This window comes from Pagrus major, chromosome 20 (genome assembly GCF_040436345.1).
Source record: "Pagrus major chromosome 20, Pma_NU_1.0".
NCBI classification, from domain to species: Eukaryota; Metazoa; Chordata; class Actinopteri; order Spariformes; family Sparidae; genus Pagrus; species Pagrus major.
In genome coordinates this window covers 951,267-969,817 of record NC_133234.1, presented here as the reverse complement: position 1 = coordinate 969,817, position 18,551 = coordinate 951,267, and the positions used below count along the sequence as shown (strand labels likewise).

General features: G+C 41.2%; 1 protein-coding gene across 2 annotated transcripts; it reads right to left on the bottom strand.

The window, feature by feature from the left end:
* Positions 1-6,217: 6,217 nt before the first annotated feature.
* On the bottom strand, positions 6,218-18,488 carry dhrs7cb (dehydrogenase/reductase (SDR family) member 7Cb). Of its 2 annotated transcripts, XM_073489014.1 has the most exons (7): positions 18,424-18,488; positions 15,027-15,183; positions 13,356-13,468; positions 9,374-9,584; positions 9,191-9,283; positions 7,494-7,655; positions 6,218-6,710 (listed from the first exon to the last, which is right to left on the bottom strand). In XM_073489014.1, exons 2-7 carry the CDS (start codon positions 15,178-15,180, stop codon positions 6,502-6,504), a joined length of 942 nt encoding a protein of 313 aa, XP_073345115.1. In that variant the 5' UTR covers positions 15,181-15,183; positions 18,424-18,488; the 3' UTR covers positions 6,218-6,501. The 2 variants fall into 2 exon arrangements, with proteins under 2 accessions (XP_073345115.1, XP_073345114.1); XM_073489013.1 differs by lacking the exons at positions 15,027-15,183; positions 18,424-18,488 and having other exon boundaries at positions 13,356-14,100.
* Positions 18,489-18,551: the final 63 nt, after the last annotated feature.

Genomic DNA, 18,551 nt, shown 5'->3' with positions numbered 1-18,551 from the left:
ACAAGACTGAGGGATTAGGAAGACTTCTATGACTAAAAGAATCCCTTTCTCAAGATGACGCCTGATGCTGAGATTATACCTTGAAAGAATGGTTTAATCCTGCACAGGTCGCTCGCTCAGGCTGACAGGTTAGCTCTATCAAAACTCTTCTTCAGCATGTGGTGGAGGCAACTTATAAAAGCTTTTTCAGGAAGCAACACAGCCGGCTAATATGAGTCTGTCCTCCTTAAAGAGTTTGAATGTTTATTGAATCAGCAGATGTTGCCACATGACTCCATAAACGGATCAATGTTTATTCTTGTTTTATGCCGTCACTTGACCCAATCTCGTTTAGCGTCTTGGAGTTTTCGTTTCTTCGACAACGATTCACGCTCCTGTGGTTTTTCTTGCACAAAATAAGTATGGTCGTCCATCCTTTATCAAATTGTGGTTTTAAACTTCTCTCAATACAAATTTAGCAGGAAACAGCAGCCACTTGCTCTTCTTCTTCTTCGTCTTCCAACCCCATCATTTCTGGTGGCCACGCAAAACGCGAAGGCCCTCACTAGTGCCAGGTTTGTCCATTCTGGACTACTCTTGAAACATGGCGGTGCAGCATGGCGACCTCCGTGGACGGAGATCCGCTCCCTATGTAAATATAAACAGCTCATTCTATGGTAAGAAAAACACAACAACTCTTATTTTTGGGTGATTATACACTAATTAAAACATACTTATGAGGATTATATTCCATTTCTGCTTAGTCTGTTCTGCTAGATGCCACTACATATTACACACTGTCTTTAACTTCAACACACAAAGGGCCAAAATGCGTGTGTGTCCACGCAGTGTCTCCATCACAGCCGATCGAAGACGGAGCTGACAAATGCCCGTGACCACTGCAGAGTCATTTGACGCAGGAATAAATGGACACATTCACATTAGACAAAAGCCAGATGTTGGCAGGTGTCAGTGTGTTTCTTGTCCAGTGTTAAAGGGGTAATGCCATGTTTTTCTACAATACCTATTCAAAGTATTTGCATTCTGTAATAGTCCAGTCTTCATTGTCACCGGTGGAGTTTCCCATAAAGGATTCAAACTGGACGTATGCCAAACAGTCAACATTGGATCACCTTCTTACCTTCTTCACCCATCTTTATAAAAACAGCAGTACTTGCCTTTTTTGCCACCAGCAAAACTATCAATAGCAACTTTTGTATATATACTGTATAAAGGTGCCTATGGACACATCCATCAGGAACAGAGAAACATTCATTTGAATTTGGATAAGTCCAGTATTTAACTCTGTATTTGTGTCCACCAGCTCCTGAAATATCCCACTCTTCAGCTCGATGCCCCACTATGTTCACCAGCTAGCTGCTAACTTTGTCTGTCTGCACAGTAGTGTTCAGTGGGTTCAGCAGAACTTTTTCACTGAAAACAGCAGTTTGATGAGAGTGAACCAACGCATTAAAGTTGTGGCCATAAAACCAAAACAAGCCAAAGATGCTAAAAAGTGCACTGTTGGCTGATAATTTTCTCTGCGTTTCTTGTTAAAAGTGACTACTTTTAATGTCCTTTTCATGCTGGTTTGGGTGAACCCTGATGTTGTAGACTGACGGCTCAGGTCAGCTGTGTTTACAAGAACGATTCATCTGCAAAGAAAGTGAGAACCAACAGAAACATTGAAATGGAAGTTGAAGTTGATTGTTGACAGGAAGAGAAGTGGACAGTGACGGTTTAGTATGGCCCAGATTGGCGTGCTGATTGCTTTTAGTCGTTTTGGACATGTGTGTCTTTACAGTTACATCACAGGGCAGAATACAAACACCCCGAGCAACAACAGATGGACAGAGAGAAGCCTACTGTGAAGACATTACCTTAACACTCACTGGAGCAATAATGTCTGCTATCAACCAATATTTTAAAGTAAGAGCTGGTCCCTCTGGTGGTGTATGTGAAAGCTTAGGGAATCATTACCATGGCCTCTGCATAACCTCCATAAGTCAGGTTAGTGTCAATAACCTGAGCTTTAAAAATTGATAAGGGTGATCACCTCACTCATGGAAAGCCCATTTGTGAGCAGCAGCCGTCCCTGTGAGGTGCTTCTCATATATAAGTCATGGCTCACATTCAGGATGCATCAGTCTGAATATTGCTTCAGGACAATCATCCTCGCCGTGTTTGGGCCTTATCAACATATTGCTCACCAGACAGATGATTGAGAGAAACTATTAGGCTCAGATCATTCTCAGATATTACTGCACACCTCGATGCTTTCTGTTTGATTTACCTTTAAGCAGAAATGAATCTGACAAATTTCATGGCTGATATAATACAACATCTCTCCGGAAAACTCTTGTCAAACCATTATTCACATGTGGGACTGACCTCCAATTGCACGCAATGAAACATACACGATCCGGCGTTGCTGTGTGACATATGTAAATGTGTTAGATCAAAATGCCAATTTGGAGAGTCCAGCTGAGTGCTCTGAAGATCTCCTTCCTGTTTGACATGTGGAAATGTCATCGAGCTGCATTTATTCATGTGAACATTAGAGACACATTCCTGTCCGCCGGCCCCAGAGACAAAAGATGTTGAACTCCCCCGAGGAGAGTGACCTGGAGGACAGGCTCACGCATACCAGCTGGACTTGACGGCAGTAGTGCACACACCCTGCGTGGAGCCACCCCTCTCTATGTACTCCTCATTTACATCACAGTTGTTAAAAAAAATGGCCTTTTGTCCTGTGACATTTAATGTCTGATATAATGTAATATAAATCTAGTAAATGTGTTACTTTATACATCCAGTAATCACCAAATAAAATATCCATCGTGATCAGAGTGAATGCAGTAGCATTGATCCCTCCATGTAATCCTTGCAGGATAATACCAGCCTGTCCTCCGGCCCTGAACTGATGAGAGCAATAAATCTATGAGTGACATGGAAAACGTTGAGGCTGCCCAAAGAAGGGCTTTGTTATACAGAAACATAATTCTATATAATTCTTTGAATTGTTTCTATTTTTCTTTGCAATGCACGAGCAATTATTGCAATGTCACAAGAAAAGTGCCACCAATTCACCACAAATCTGAAAAAATAGCCCAAATTCCCAATTTGATGACTATTAATCAGTTACTGCTTTGTTGACAAATTAGTGTTAGATATAATTCACGTCTCCAAAGAGCAAAGAATAGGACACCATGCCTGACACAAACAACTGATTGTGAAAGGATGTCTGCAAACGCTGATCCCTTCAGTCCGCCAGAGTTATTAATCCCTATGTGTTGCTGCCATCTGGAGGACACACTGAGAAAGACGTTAACAACTGAACTCATGGCTTAACTCTCATGTGCATTCAACAGAAATAATCAGATCAATACATTCAGTCAGAGCCTTGCCTTCTGATGATGTAGAAAATAATGGATATGGATTCAATCAAGTCCACATTCATTTAAAATGGAAGAATTATTGAGATTCTGTATTTGTGCAAAAGTAATAAAACCACAATGAAAAAATGACTCCATTACAAATAAGGCCTGCTCTCAAACAATGTTACACATAAAGTATTATGAGCTAAATATATAAGACTTATTACACATGTTGCATCTGAAGTGCATTTTAATGTTGCAGCTGGTTAGAGTGGACCATTTGTAACAATGGATTTTATTTTATAGGGTGATGCTTGTGATATATGTGAAACTACAATCTGTAATATAACTATATCTGTTAGATGAATGTGGTGCAGTAAAAAGGATGATATTAATTTAAGTATGAAATGTATGGAAGGCCACAACAATTAGAATTTCAGCTGAAGTTATTTAATTCAACTACAATACATATTGAAATGAATTCAAAGATTTGACTTTGAAAACCATCTGTGAGGTTTGAAATCCCCTCTTTGATAGAAAATGTGTTCAGTTCAGCTGAACTTGAATAATTGAAAAGGGTGTAACGTCTGATCCAGTCTGATCAGCCTCGCTGTTCAGCTTTGACTTCTTCATGATACAATTTGGCTGTCTTTTCTTTTTTGTTTTAACTTTTTTAATAAGTAATTTAGTTTAAGATGTGAAAATGACCAACTGACTCTGACCAACTTGAACAGGCTACACTTTTCTTTAAATATTGGATACTTGTATTTAATTTCATGTCTGAATTTAAATGACTGTTATTTAAGAGTGGAATTTAAACCACATTAATCCAGATAGATAAGTGTGAAAATAAAATATTTTGATGCAATCAATCTGGTGGTATTGTACTACACACACAATGTAAACACACTGAGCAGTCTCACAGGCTGAGGAAAGAAGCTGCTCTGTAGTCGGCTGGTATGACACTGAAACAAACTTTACTTTGTTTCACCATCATCACATTTCAGTTATTAATCTTACACAAATACAGACATTAACTCATCGCTATGCATCCTGTGTGTAAAAGAGAAAAACAGTATTAAAAATGTGCCTTTGTTTACTTGCTTCCAAAACCAATGCATGTGCTACAGCCAAATCAACACCTCCACGACAGGATGTGATGGTGCTCATAATGATTTTGTCCACAGGGGCTGCCAGAATCAACACAAAGTCAAAGCTCCTCGTAGCTGCTTTAAGTTTCAACATGAAGTATTCAGATGTGATCACATTTCTCCAGTAGTTGTTCAGTGTCTTATCAAATCAAAATCCTCAGGGGCATAAAATGGAGATACTGACATAAAGTACCTCAAAACTCTACTTAGACATTGTACTTGATTAATGAACTTAGTGCGAGTTACATTCCACCACTGCACATCCCTGCACACAGCCACATTTAAGCAGGTTATATCTTCACTCTTCAAATGTCTGTGCATCAGCTGCATCTACACATTGAACTATACTGTAATATATATATATATATATATATATATATAAATGCCACCTGTCAGAGTGTAGCTGTCCAGGTGGGCCCTTGGGCAAGGTCCTTGATGCTACCAGCCTACCTCAGTTATGCGTGGAGAAAACAGGACAGTCAAACTGGCTCGGACGTCGCCCAGGTCAACATGGTCCACGTCAGGTGTTGGGGAACCAGGACAGCCTGATGAGAAGTGGACTACTGGAACGGGAACAAGACCTACTGGGAGACATTCATGGACTACAGCGGAGAGGCAGCTGTGGCCCCCGTGGTAATAGAAGCACTTGGAGCTACCACCGAGTGTAGAGTGTAAGTGAGGAGCAATAGAAAGCATCCTGACTGGAAACATCACAAACTGGCATGGTTCATCACGGCCCAGGAAGACTGGTACCATCTACAGAGCATCAGCGACATCAGTGAAGTGAGATGTCTGCACAGAGCCCAAAGATACTAAAAGACCACACCCACACCAGTCTGTTGTCTGTTCACCCTGCTGCCTTCTGGGAAAAGATACAGAAGTATCTGCTGCCTTACCACCAGACTACAGAGCAGCAAGAACTGCATGCTTATTGTGCTGGACTTGATTTATTTCCATTGCTCAGGAGGACAACCTAATTCAGTCTACAAGAGAACTACGACCTGGGAGAAGATTTATTTTCCAGCAAGACAATGACCCGGAGCATACAGTGAAAGCTACACAGAAATGGTTTAAAGACAACAAGGTGAATGTTCTGGAGTGGCCGAGTCAAAGCCCAGACCTCAATCCAATAGAGAATCTGTGGCTGGACTTGAAAAGGGCTGTTCACGCCTGATCCCCGTGCAACCTCACAGAGCCTGAGCAGTTTTGCAAAGAAGAATGGAGTAAAATTGCAGCGTCCAGATGTGCAAGTCTGATTGAGGCCTATCCACACAGACTCAGTGCTGTGACTGAGGCCAATCACAGCACTACTAAATACTGACTTGAAGGGGGTGAATACTTATGCAATTACTTATTTTACATCATATATTTTGAATTAATTGACATTACTTTGGAGAAGTCACTTTGACATTAAAGAGGTTTCTTTTTGTGTAAATTCTAAAAAAAAAAAATAAGCCAAATTATATTCACCATGACTCCAGTTATAAAAGCACTAAAATAGGAAAACATCCAAAGGGGTGAACACTTTTTATAGGCACTTTATGCTGTATATATACTGTATATATACTGTATTACTGCATATATACTGTATTACTGCATATATACTGTATGACTGTATATATACTGTATTACTGTATATATGGTGCATTACCTCAGTCTGTAAATCTGATCACGTGAAGTGAAAGAACTTACAGTGCACACACGGCAGGATGCAAGATAAATGTTTATTACATTATTTGATTTGTAACTATTTCATCTTCTCTCAGAAATAGTCTGAAACACAGGCTTTCATTTCATGAAGTCTTCAGGATTATAACTTAAATTCAATTAGCATAAACTAATGAAGAACCTGAGGCACCCCCCCACCCCCATCCTGAGGTCTGGGTCCTTGCCCAGTTGGTGATCCAGCCTTTTGTCAAGTGCATACTTTTCCGAACAGTCCATGCTTTATTTGCCGCCTGTGTCTGACTCCATCCTGTACTTCAGACTCGCTCCTACTGCATCTGCTCAGCCAGGACTGAGTCCTTCACTCCAGCGCCCAGCACAGCAAAGAGGAAGGAGGGGATGAGGGAGCGGAGGTACAGGGCCACTCTGGGGATGGGGTGGGCCAGCATGACCTCCGTCCTCTTCCTGTTCACCGTTTGCAAAATCTCATCGGCCAGGACTGAGGGCCGCACACCATGGGTCATCTGCTTGGCGATAACTGTGGAAGAACACGTACATTTAGTATCTGTTACTTCTGAGCAACTATTCTCCCTACTCCAAAAACTGAAAAATACATCATCAGCTAAGAAACATGTCCCATCAACACACACCGCTGTATAATGATTTATCATATATCACATGCATCACCAAATGGCCGACCGCGGTCTGGGCACAGACCAAGTTCGGTTCTATCCGGACCCGTGACCAATTTGTGATAAATGAAAGAGAAAATTCAATAATCTTCACAGAACATTGTTTTTTTTTCTCTCAGCGGCCTCGACTTCAAACTGCAGACACAGCTAATCCAGTTAATAAAGCCATCGTTTGCCGTTAGCATCACTCAAATGAGCCAATCAAATTGACTGTGTACCACAAGAGATGCGTGGGAATGTGGATGGAGGAAAACATGGCTCGCTCGAAAAGAAGGAAAGTTGACAGAGAAAATAGAACTTTTAAAAAAACTTTTTAAAAAACTTTTTAAAATTGAATGGACGGACCAATATATGTTGATTCTTGCCTCATAGGTTGTGAAACTGTGGCGGAATGTTAAGCAGCACCACGAGACCAAACACGGATCATCTGAGGAAATATATCCACAGAAGTCTGAGCTGAGAGGTGTTTTATTTGATAGACAGAGGGCTACTGGACGCAATTTAGACATTATTAGGTTTGGACCTTTGCTGGGAGGAAATTTTACTAACTGGACCTCTTTGAATTTTAAATGGAGACCTCTGATATATCACATCCTGTCAGTCACTTCCATACCAGCTGTAGTACTCACATGCAGACAGGGAGTTTGGTTTAGGGCCGGCCTCCTCCACAGGCGGCGGCTCGGAGGCGTTGATGAAGGTATGACTGATGGTGCTCACAACTATCCCATACTCCTCCACTTCAGCCCGCAGGCAGTCAAAGAAGGCCTGTGCTGCGTGCTTAGAGGCAGCATCTGATACACACACACACACACACACACACACACACACACGCACACACACACACACACACACACACAAAACCACAAAGAGGTGTGACTCAGCTGTACAGAAGTCTCATTCCATACACTGCAGAGGACATACTTTGTTTAATTGTTTTCTGTGATGTCACATGAAGCCTCCCTGTCTGTTCATCACACTACAAGACATGTGACTCTTCAGCAGGTTTGGTAGTATTTCATTTCTGAGTATGTGTAAGTGCTAAAAGGAACAGCGAGCGTCATTTTCTTAAAATAAAACAACTTACTTATGAGCAGCTCCAGCTTGAGATTTGATTCATTACAGGACGTTTACATGTCCACGTTGTTTTACCATCAACTAAACATCGAGGGACACTGTAACATTCTGATACGTCATACATTTTTTTAAATATACTGTACGTGGTATTTGACTTTATTAATAGTCGACCACATCGGACATCAAGCTTTTGTGAGGTGTGTTTTGACCTTGGTCATAGTAAGCTCACCATGAGGTTTGATTTGGCCCGCCAGATGTTTCCAGTGAAAAGAAAAGTCAAGTTCATTTAAGATAATTGTATAATTAAAGTGGTCTTTAAATATGCAGGATCTGTAATTATTAATTGTTTTGATACTATACAACAGGTGTTTGCTTGTGGCCCATGGTCCACCATTAAAGGGGCTCTGTGGAACTCCTGTGTTGTGCTGGAAGCCGGTGGTTAGTTCACGTTAGCGGACTCCATTTCTAAGCTAATGTTAGCTACTCTTGCTGTCAGTGGAGAGAGAGGAGCTGAGACGAGGCACTCGAGAACGTGCATAAAGTCACATCCTTTGACTGAAGTTCTTCACAGAGAAATCCACATTAAATAACTTCAACACATCGTCCACAGACTTGTATAGACAACAGAGAGACAGGAGGTTCTCATTTTTCACATGTGACCTACAGAAAGTGATTCATACATGTTATTTATTACACATTGTTACATAGAGCCCCTTTACATTTTAGTTTTGGCCCTGCAAGGAAAGAAGTTTGGGCATTCCTGGTTTATTTACACACTCATTATAATGCAATACAATCCAACAGCACCATAAACTACCTCCTTTAAAATTATCATAAAGTTGAATCCACACCTCTCTAAAACAGTTATAACCTTCATGGACTGTGGTGTTAGACTGCATTAGTTTGAGCTCGGTGTACCTAATAAACAGGCTATCAGGAGATGATGATGTGATAATCCACTTCAACGATTGTCAGTGTGTGTAATGTCCACACAAAACTAATTTAAAATACAATGCATTACAGATGGAGTGACTCGCTAGATATACCTCGACTTTACTACTTATCTCATGCAAAGATATAAATACTGTAAAATAAAAGTAATTCTACTTCAGTACAATTTTTGGCTACTCTACCCACCTCTAATGGCAAGATTTCACGGGGGAGAGTACGAGAATATCTTTTTTATGATTTAGTTGAACAAACTCTTTAAATTTGGTTGAGAAAAGCTCAGAAACTTTTGTTGGCAACTTACATGAACTTCTGAATGGGACAGCCAGTCTTCCCTGGATGCTGTTGACCAGCACAATGTGCCCTGATCTTCTTGAAATCATTGTTGGAAGAACACCTGCCATAAAAAACCCACTGAGAATCAGCATCATACAGATAGTATGAACAGCATGTTTGTTGGAGAATTACTCAGGAGCGTCTGGCCCACCTTTGGCCAGAGTGCTGGGGCCGAAGTAGTTGATGTCCATGATGTTTCTGTCCACTTCCAGGGAGACACTCTGCACCGGGGCCTTCAGCTTCATGCTGCTGTTACAGATCAACACATCCACACAGCCGTAACACTCCACCACCTCAGCCACCACCTCCTCCATGCTGGGCATATCACTGAAGTCCACGATCACCAGCTTTGGGGCAAACGTCTAGAGACACAGGACTGTATTACTTCACTGCCTTACTGTGTGGACCACATGTTGCATCAGTGTGACTGGTTCGTGATGCTAAGCTAAGCTAATCACCTGTTGGCTAGCTTCATATTCAGCATACAGACATGTGAGTGGTTTTGATCTATTGAAGTAATTTTTTCCTAAATGTCAAACAAGCCCTTTATAGAAAGAGGAAGAAGAACGTGTGGAATAAAACAGGCTCTGCTGGATCAATGTTAATCATCTGATTGATCTGAGCGTAATGTTAGACCAGTGGACTGCTTTTCAAAACCTGGCACCTACATTAGCCACAATGCAACTCAGCCACTGAGTAACATCACTGCAGTCAGTTTATCAGATGACATGCAGCTTCGTCTGGAGCCACAAAAGGCTTAATACTACTTTGCATATCTAATAGAACTCCCCAACACCTGTAAACACACATTAAAACTGGTGGAGTCACCCTTTAATAAAGAAAAAAAGATGTTTTAACAAGTGATCTAGTCATTGATTTTTTTTTTCCGTTGTTTGAATTGCCTTGGATTATTGTAAATCTCATGTGCGTAGCTATACAATTTTTTTCAGGGTTGAATTTAAATTCCAGCATGAAATATAACCCTATTTTATAACCCCCCCTTCCACACAAGAAGAAGAATCAGATCTAAAAAGCTTAGTTTTTCAATAACAGCACATGTTTTTCCTTTATTTTCAGTAACAAGGTGAGCTGGTGGAGATCATAAATATGCTTCTGCCCACATTAATAACTATACGTAAAACTAAATATGTGGGAAATGAATTTACTCAAGAGCAGCCAGTGTCCTCATTGTCTGCACATTTTATATTGTTGTTTACATTTTGAAACAACCTTCAGATAATGACTTTAATGACATTTTAACCACGTCTCATCCAAAGCTTCATCAGTCCATGTTTACCAGTCACTGTCCAGACACTGACCAACAACTCATGACAACTTCTGGAAGTGTCCTGTTGTATAACATATTGTTGGGGAACAAAGATAGGGCAGGTGTGGTTATTAGCAATTAACAATTACTAATAGTAATTAATAATTAATTAATTAATTAAATCAATAAAACGGGGCACCGTTAACCAGACAGTCTCAAAAGAAGAGTTCACTTTAGATGTAAATATTTGTAAAATATTTAGGATTAAAGGAACAGTGGAGGAAATGAAGCCAAGCACTGACCATCACAACCAGCAGTTACCACAAAGCAGATGCATGAATAATCACAGAAAACTGCTCTGTACAATATGATAGAATGTATTAATGTGAGCAAATCAATAAACAATAATACTTCAATCAACCAACATCTATCATTCAACTACAGCAGCTAAACTATGAAACTAAAACACTGAGACAATTCAAGCAGCATGCGGTGTGTGTGTGTGTGTGTGCGTGCGTGCGTGCGTGCGTGCGTGCGTGTGCATCAGCAAGACGAAGAGGGAGAGAGAGAGAGCCAAGATGGTGGGCGCAGAGAGAGAGTGAGCCAACATGGCCGCCGCTCTTGGAAGATGACGTCACGGAGTGTTCAAGATGGCGGACGTGATCATGTTACACCGAGGGCTGGTCAATGGAGATGACCACTAACAAACAATAGCAGAACAGTGTCTGTGGACCTAACGTGCCTTTAACCACAGTGTGCTTCGGACAGAGTTAGACTCTGATGTTCACTGTAGGCGACCACGACGCACGTGTCTGATGTTATAGTGGGTCGTTTATGATTAGTTTTCAACAAGCCGCTCATGAGACTATGTGTGTGTGTTTACCCGAACGTATGTGTGTGTGTGTGTGTGTGTGTGTGTGTGTGTGTGTGTATGTGTATGTGTGGGTAAGTGGAGAGAGAGAGAGAGAGAGAGAAAGAGAGCTAACGCTGGGAGCACAGCAAGGAGGGAGAGACAGCTGTGGAGACACTATACTCGCCTTCGTATCACTCAGCTGCCGGTGAATGAACTCAGGCTCCAATCACCTTCGGCTGATCCTTGATGGGAACGCGGCTTATTGTACACTCACAGGGTGGCAAAGCTAACACTTTAGCTCAACAGGGTGGAGAGGCCCAGATCAGCTCGTGATGAGCACAAGACAAGCGAGCAAGCACAAAGTTTTAGAGTGTAAAACTAACAGCAAGAAGGACTCAGGGTGGTGCCCCGTTTTATCATCAATTTAATCAGAAGATTGAGGGTTCAAGTCCCTTCATGGTTGCCATTTATGTGGCGGTACTGGCAGTAAAAAGCTTGGGCCGGCCCAACCTACATAAAAATATAAACAAAAAACATGGAAATCTAGAGGGGATGCCCGATGTCAGCTACTTGGGACAATAACCCAATAAACAATTGCCTCTTCAGGGATAATCAAAAAATGCCTCTTCAGGGGATAATAAACAAATGTGGTCCTACAAGCCCCAGTGAAATAAAATGTTAAAGCTGAAGGTGTATAGGAGCTTGGGTTTCAAGGGGTTCAAGAATGAACAGTTTCCCTCATTAGAATGACGTGGGGCAGCCAAGAAAACACGATAGGGCCTAAACAGACCAGAGTTTCTGGCTGGCAGTCTAATGGGAGGAGGTTCTCAGTGAGTCAGGGACAGATTCAGATTCACAAAAGGGCGTCTTCACACCATGATTGGCTGGGAGGGGAACGCCCCAAGCTGCTTCCACTCTTCAATCAGGAGTCAGTCTCACCCTGCACACAGGTGATCTGAATCCCCTGCAGTCAGTCCAGAGGGATTTAAAAAATCAGCTCAAAACAAAGAAAGATAGCAAGTCTTAAACAATGGGACTGCTACAAACTTATCATTTTATTATTAATATTAATAATTACTATTAGTAATTATTAATTTCTAATAACCATACCTGCCCTTCCCCAACAATAACAGCATCACATGTTACATTGAGAAGTTCTGTGGTCTGACAAACGATACATAAGTATCTGCTGCCTAACCAGCAGACAACCGAGCAGCTTCACTCCTCAGACTGTGAGACTCCTGAACTCATCATCAACACTGCACCATTACAAAATAGTTTATTTCTTTTGTTGCATGAAGGGACTACAACTCATGCTTTGTTGCACAAACCTGTAGAATGACAATTAAATGACCTTTGAACTTAGAGATGCTGCAGTGGGAACAACAAAGGTAAGTAAGCTACACAATCTATGTAATCAGTGTCTCAACAGCTGAGACATCAATGGTCATTAGTTCTTTTGTTTGCTAATTTCATGATATTGTCATCTATTTATGTGGTCTACACATATAAACACACCTGCTCTGGCCTGTGTGCAGAAGATCTACAGAGGACGGGGAACTGTCAGAGAGGATATCCTGTTATTGTGTCGACCAGAGGAGGAAGTGGTGATCTGGGATGTGGTGACGAGCAGAGGACTGTGATAAAAACAAGGACAGAACCTGATGTTCTCCTGCTTCAACTTCAACCCACCATGTCATGTCAGTGTCATGGGCTCATTCTTAGTGGCTATTTGAGGGATTTTTGTGTTAGGTTAAGGCCTTTGCTCCATCTCTATACTGCTTAAGTTTCCAGTGTATATTAATAGACATGAGATAGTGGTGTTTACTGGAGCAGCCATAGTGAAAGATTTGTTTCTCAGCTGGGTAGGGTGCCAAAAAGATGACTCAGCACCACAAAGAAGAGTAATGGTTTTAGTTTGGAAGGGTTTACTCAGAGTTTGGCATGTTTATGATGTTTCAATCTGAGGCTAATGCTGGTATGCGCTATTTTTTATTTCTTTAATTTCCTCACCTCTCTGGGGTCAGCGCCATTAGTCAGAGAGTCATACAGAGACTCCAGCTTATCCCAGCTCGTCCCACACAGGATCAGTCTGGCACCGCCCTTATGGAAGAGATGCGCACACTCTGGACAGAGAGAAAAAATCATTGCTATTTGATTTAAAGAAAATTGTTTGACATTTTGTGAAATAAACTGATTTGTTTTCTTGCTGACAGTTAGCTTAGCTAAACATAAAGAGTGAAAACAGCAGTAATTAGCTAGCCTGGCTCTGTCTGGAGATAGAAAAACAACAACCGTGAAATCAAGACTGCTTCCAGCCAACGTATTCCCTCCACTCATCGTCATGTTTGGTTTTGCTTGTGGTTTTGTTTTTTTGCGCTTTTTGTGAAAAGCGGTTTGAGTTACACAAGAAGACTGATGCAACTCCAATGTCTGTAGGCTTACACTAATTATGAAGCTAGAGCCAGGAGGGTGGCAGGAAACAGCTCGCCTGGCTCAGTTCAAAGTTAAAAAGTCTGCCTACTACCAACACCACTGAAGCTCACTAACTAACACACTGTGTCATTTGTTTCATAAAGAGGCCTACAAAAACCAAAGACTGAAAACATTTCTACATTTGGACAGAGCGAGCTGTTTCCTCCCGCACTCTGTCTGTATGCTAAGCTAACAGCCTCCTGCTGTAGCTTCATATTAAGTGTACAGATGTTATTTGGTGTAGACTGAATCACTGTGACGTCACACCAACAACAGCAGTCACTACCGGGCAGACAGCTGGAGTTTCATTTGCATTCATGAGATTGTAAAATTTCAAACTTGTTTATGCTGTTGTCGTTTATAACTGTAATTGTTACATTTGAATAAAAACCTAAATCTGAATTTTTGCTGTACAGTGTACAGTGTAACAGTGACACCCAACCGCTGTTAAACTAACTGCTTTGGGTGAACTGCTGCTGTAATTTTCTTTAGTCTGTGGCCCAACAGGTCGGATAAATTCATCCAAAAATGCATTTTAGATGGATGAGATGTACAAACTTTCACATAGCATCAGTAAAATATCAAATCAAATTGTATGTAAGTGACATGAGGCAGTTATTTTAAAACAAACGTTGTGAGTGGTTCTACAGATCTGATCTTCAGACTCTCTGCAAGTCAGCAAATAAGTCTGTCTGCTAAAATGTCAAACTGTCGCCAGAAACATGGAGCTCAAAGCACCTGAGTGTGTCTCCATTACTCTGAGTCATCATGGCTAACAGACAGACAGACAGACAGGCAGGCAGATAGACAGACATTTAACAGAGTCTGCTTCACAGACATCCTGCTGACAGACAGACAGACAGACAGACAGGCAGGCAGACAGACAGACCAGACAGACAGGCAGACAGACAGACATTCAACAGAGTCTGCTTCACAGACATCCTGCTGACAGACAGACAGACAGGCAGGCAGGCAGGCAGGCAGACAGACAGACAGACAGACAGGCAGGCAGGCAGACAGACAGACCAGACAGATAGGCAGACAGACAGGCAGACAGACAGACATTCAACAGAGTCTGCTTCACAGACATCCTGCTGACAGACAGACAGACAGGCAGGCAGGCAGGCAGGCAGGCAGGCAGAGAAACTAACAAAGAAAGGTGAAAACAAAGTAAAGTTAAATATTTGAAACACAAGTGGGATCATTTACCAGTTCCCACTCCGGACACAGCATCAGTGATCACCACCACTTTGTTTCGCACTAAGGACTTGGACATGAACTGCATGACCTCATTGTAGATGTAATACACCCCTGCTGCCACGACTATGAGCAGGGGCAACACCATCGCCGAGGACAGCGACATGTTCTGTAGAGGAGAGAGCACAGGATGAGTGCAGGGAACAGCTACAGAGACACTGACCTGCATCAGGACAGCCTGCAGTCTCCCATCAGGGTTCAGGTGTCCTCAGGTGGGCTCATTTCTGGTGTAAACTTATACAGTGTCAGGAACAAAGAGTACATCAAATCAAATGAAAATGAACTCATCGCAGTTATCTGAAAGCTAAAACTCAATTCTCTAAATTATTTTCTTTATCTAAACCGCTTCTTCTTGTAATGAATAATGGATGATGGGTTTTATCAGGACTCAACTTATCAGTGTACTTCAGGAAAACACTTAGTGTTCCTACTGTTTTGTAAATTCAGTGTATATCAGCGTGATCTATCACAAGCAATCATGTGAGACAGTAACCTTCTTAAATGTGCTGTGTCTGCCTACACTGGGAGGTGAAATTGGGGTCAAATATAGGGCGATTTTGTATATATTGTATGTTTTGAATTTGTATTTTAGTTTGTCATTTTGGGAAATATGCTTATTTGCTTTCTTGTCGAGACTTAGATGACAAGATCGATACCTCTCTTAGATGTGTCCGGTAAATGTGAAGCTTGAACTAGCTGCCAGTTAGCTTAGCTTAGTACAAAGACTAATGACAGAGGAAAACAGCTAGCCTAGCTCTGTCCACTATTTAACATTTTATGTCTGATTTGTGATATCTAACTAAACTATTAAACACACTGTATCTAATCTCCAGACAAACATAATTGTATGTAGGTTATAAGTTGTTTTACGAGAGGTTATGTGCCAGACTTTCTCTTGGCGAGGCACCAGTCTCTCCACCCCCCCTGGCAACTTGTCCCAACCAAGAAATAGCACATAGCCGACCAACCCCCATAAAACCACAACATGTCATATTTATACTTTTTTTTTTTTTATGAATATAACATTTCAATAGTGAGCTTCAGAGGTGTCTATGGATATAGCCAAACAAGCTAGCTGTTTCTCTCTGCTTTCTTTTTGCTAAGCTAACAGGCTGCTGACTCCAGCTTCATATTTACTGTAAAAACATGAGAGTGGCGTTGATCCTCTCATCTAACTCTAAAATCTAACTGGATAGGCGTATTTTCCAAAATGTTAGACTTTTACTTTAAAATGGACAACAGTAACATGCTAAAGCCAGATAAGTGTAAACCAACTGTACCGTCCAAACATCTTGAAAATAGTTTCCAGTATATTGGATTTTTACAGTTTGTGTACCTGTGTGCTTTGACTGAGACAAACTATACTTCCTGTGTTCTAAATGTGTTAATCCCCCTGAGGGAATCATCTGGTGGCCTTGATAACACACTTACCATGTAAAGTGAGTTTGAAGAGAACAGCTAAATATATTCTGGCTCTGCTGCCGCCACTGAATGCCTTTCACTATGTCACCTCCAGGATGTTGTCATAAGATACCCCAAGGGGGGCAACTGGGGAGGCTCACATTTATAAGCAATAGATGACCTTACTTGTCCTGCTTTACTTAAGAAAACACATTGAGATAAGCACTAATCCACATTAAAACTAGCATTTAAGATGACTCCAGAGAGACCCACGTCCCAACTCAGCCCCCTATCTGGGCTGACCCATGACTGGATCCCAGTGGGTTAGTCAGCTCATCTATAGCAACCACACACCAGACACACACACCTGTAATCTGTGTTATTCTTGGTTCACTTACAGCACGAACAGGGAGTTAATCCTTCAGCAGGACTGACTGTTGTTTTTTCCGGGTTTAGTTAGGTAACAGAGGCCCTTCTCCTCCCTCTGTGTCCCTCGTCCATTCACACAGCTCTGGTCCTCTGTCTGTCTCTCTGTCTGTCTGTCCACTGGAATTGCTTATAATAGCCTCTGCTTGAGTCAGCCATTAATACACACACATATGTGGTGAATAGTATCTGAGGCATGTTCCCTTGTTGCCAGCTTGAAGGGATGGTTGACAAGTGAGAGACTCCCTTCCACTTTGTGTCAAGTGTTTCATTGTACTGCTGTTTTAAAGGCAGTCTAATTAGTCCAACTAATGAATTACTTTCCTTGTATTCAAAATTGAATGTAGAAATACCTTGAGAAATTAGAAAGAGAGTATTTTCCTCACTAGATTTATTTGAAATGATTGGATACTTAGTAGAGTTACTGAATACAAATCTAAGGTACTTGTACTTCACTTAGGTATTTAAATTTTATGCTACTTTATGATTGCACTCCAGCACATGTTAGAGGGAAACAATATACTTTTTTCTCCTTTATTTGACAGATGTAGTTAAAAATGAATGTGCATATTAAACTAATGTGAAGTTGTCAAAATGAAATCTACCTCAACTGACTACAACTATAAAAACCTGATTATATATTAATACATCAGTGTTGGTAATACAATGATAAAATATGTTTAATATCGGACTTACAGGGGCTATCTTCCTCCAAATGAGTACTTTTACTTTGAATAGTTTTGGTACATTTTGCTGGCAATACTTTGCATGTTGTGGAAAGTAAATGTACTAATGTACTGCTTTTAAGTAGCTACAATTCTGAGGTACTTCTATTTTGCTTGAGTATTTACATTCTATGCTACTTTATACTCCTACTCGATTACATTTAAATGACAGCTATAGTTACTATTTGCTCATTAATATTTTACATACCAATCACATAATCATCTTATATAACATGATGTATTGTCATAGATTTAAATATCCAATTGTATATAAAATAGTTAGTATAACTCCTCCTTGACCAGCTACAATATTAGCCCATTAATGAATCAAGACACAATATACTAATTCATAAATAATAATGAAACAGTATGAAATCCATGCAGTTTACTTGCAAACTACTTTAGGCACCTTTAAGTCCAGTTGCCTACGATACAGCACTTAGAATAACCAGAACCTGACCTGGATGACTGAGAACCATCATCAACAAACGTTAGGCACATTTAGCTGCCAATAACTCTCCTTCATTAAAAAATGACAACACAGTGTCTGGAGGAGCCGTGTCCTCTCCGTGGGCGGCGACACCGAGTAGTTATCGCGAGACTCCACAGAATTCCAGGAGCCTGTGTGTGTGTGTGTGTGTGTGTGTGTGTGTGTGTGTGTGTGTGTGTGTGTGTGTGTGTGTGTGTGTGTGTGTGTGTGTGTGTGCTCGCTCCCCCTCGCTGCGCTGGGAAAGAAGAAAATAAACGTACTGCTGCTGCTAACAGGCTAGTTATGGAACCAAACCCTAAATACTCACAGTGCTGTTTGTGACTGAAGAAGAGGCGCTTCCCCTGCATGCAGCCTCTCTACCTGGGAGAAAAGCGCAGAGACTCCGTTTTCGGACCGTCTCTTTTTATAAAATAAAAAAGTCAAGTTAATGACGCC

What these genes read in the sequence shown, in the direction of transcription:
- dhrs7cb (XM_073489013.1), bottom strand. Translation starts at nt 13,688, where the DNA reads ATGACGATGAGTGGAGGGAATACGTTGGCTGGAAGCAGTCTTGATTTC. An exon ending in ATGGCGCTGACCCCAGAGAG is followed by an intron (nt 9,585 to 13,355) that starts GTGAGGAAATTA and finishes CTGTGTCTCTAG; the next exon opens with ACGTTTGCCCCAAAGCTGGT. An exon ending in ACCAAACTCCCTGTCTGCAT is followed by an intron (nt 6,711 to 7,493) that starts GTGAGTACTACA and finishes GTTCTTCCACAG; the next exon opens with TTATCGCCAAGCAGATGACC.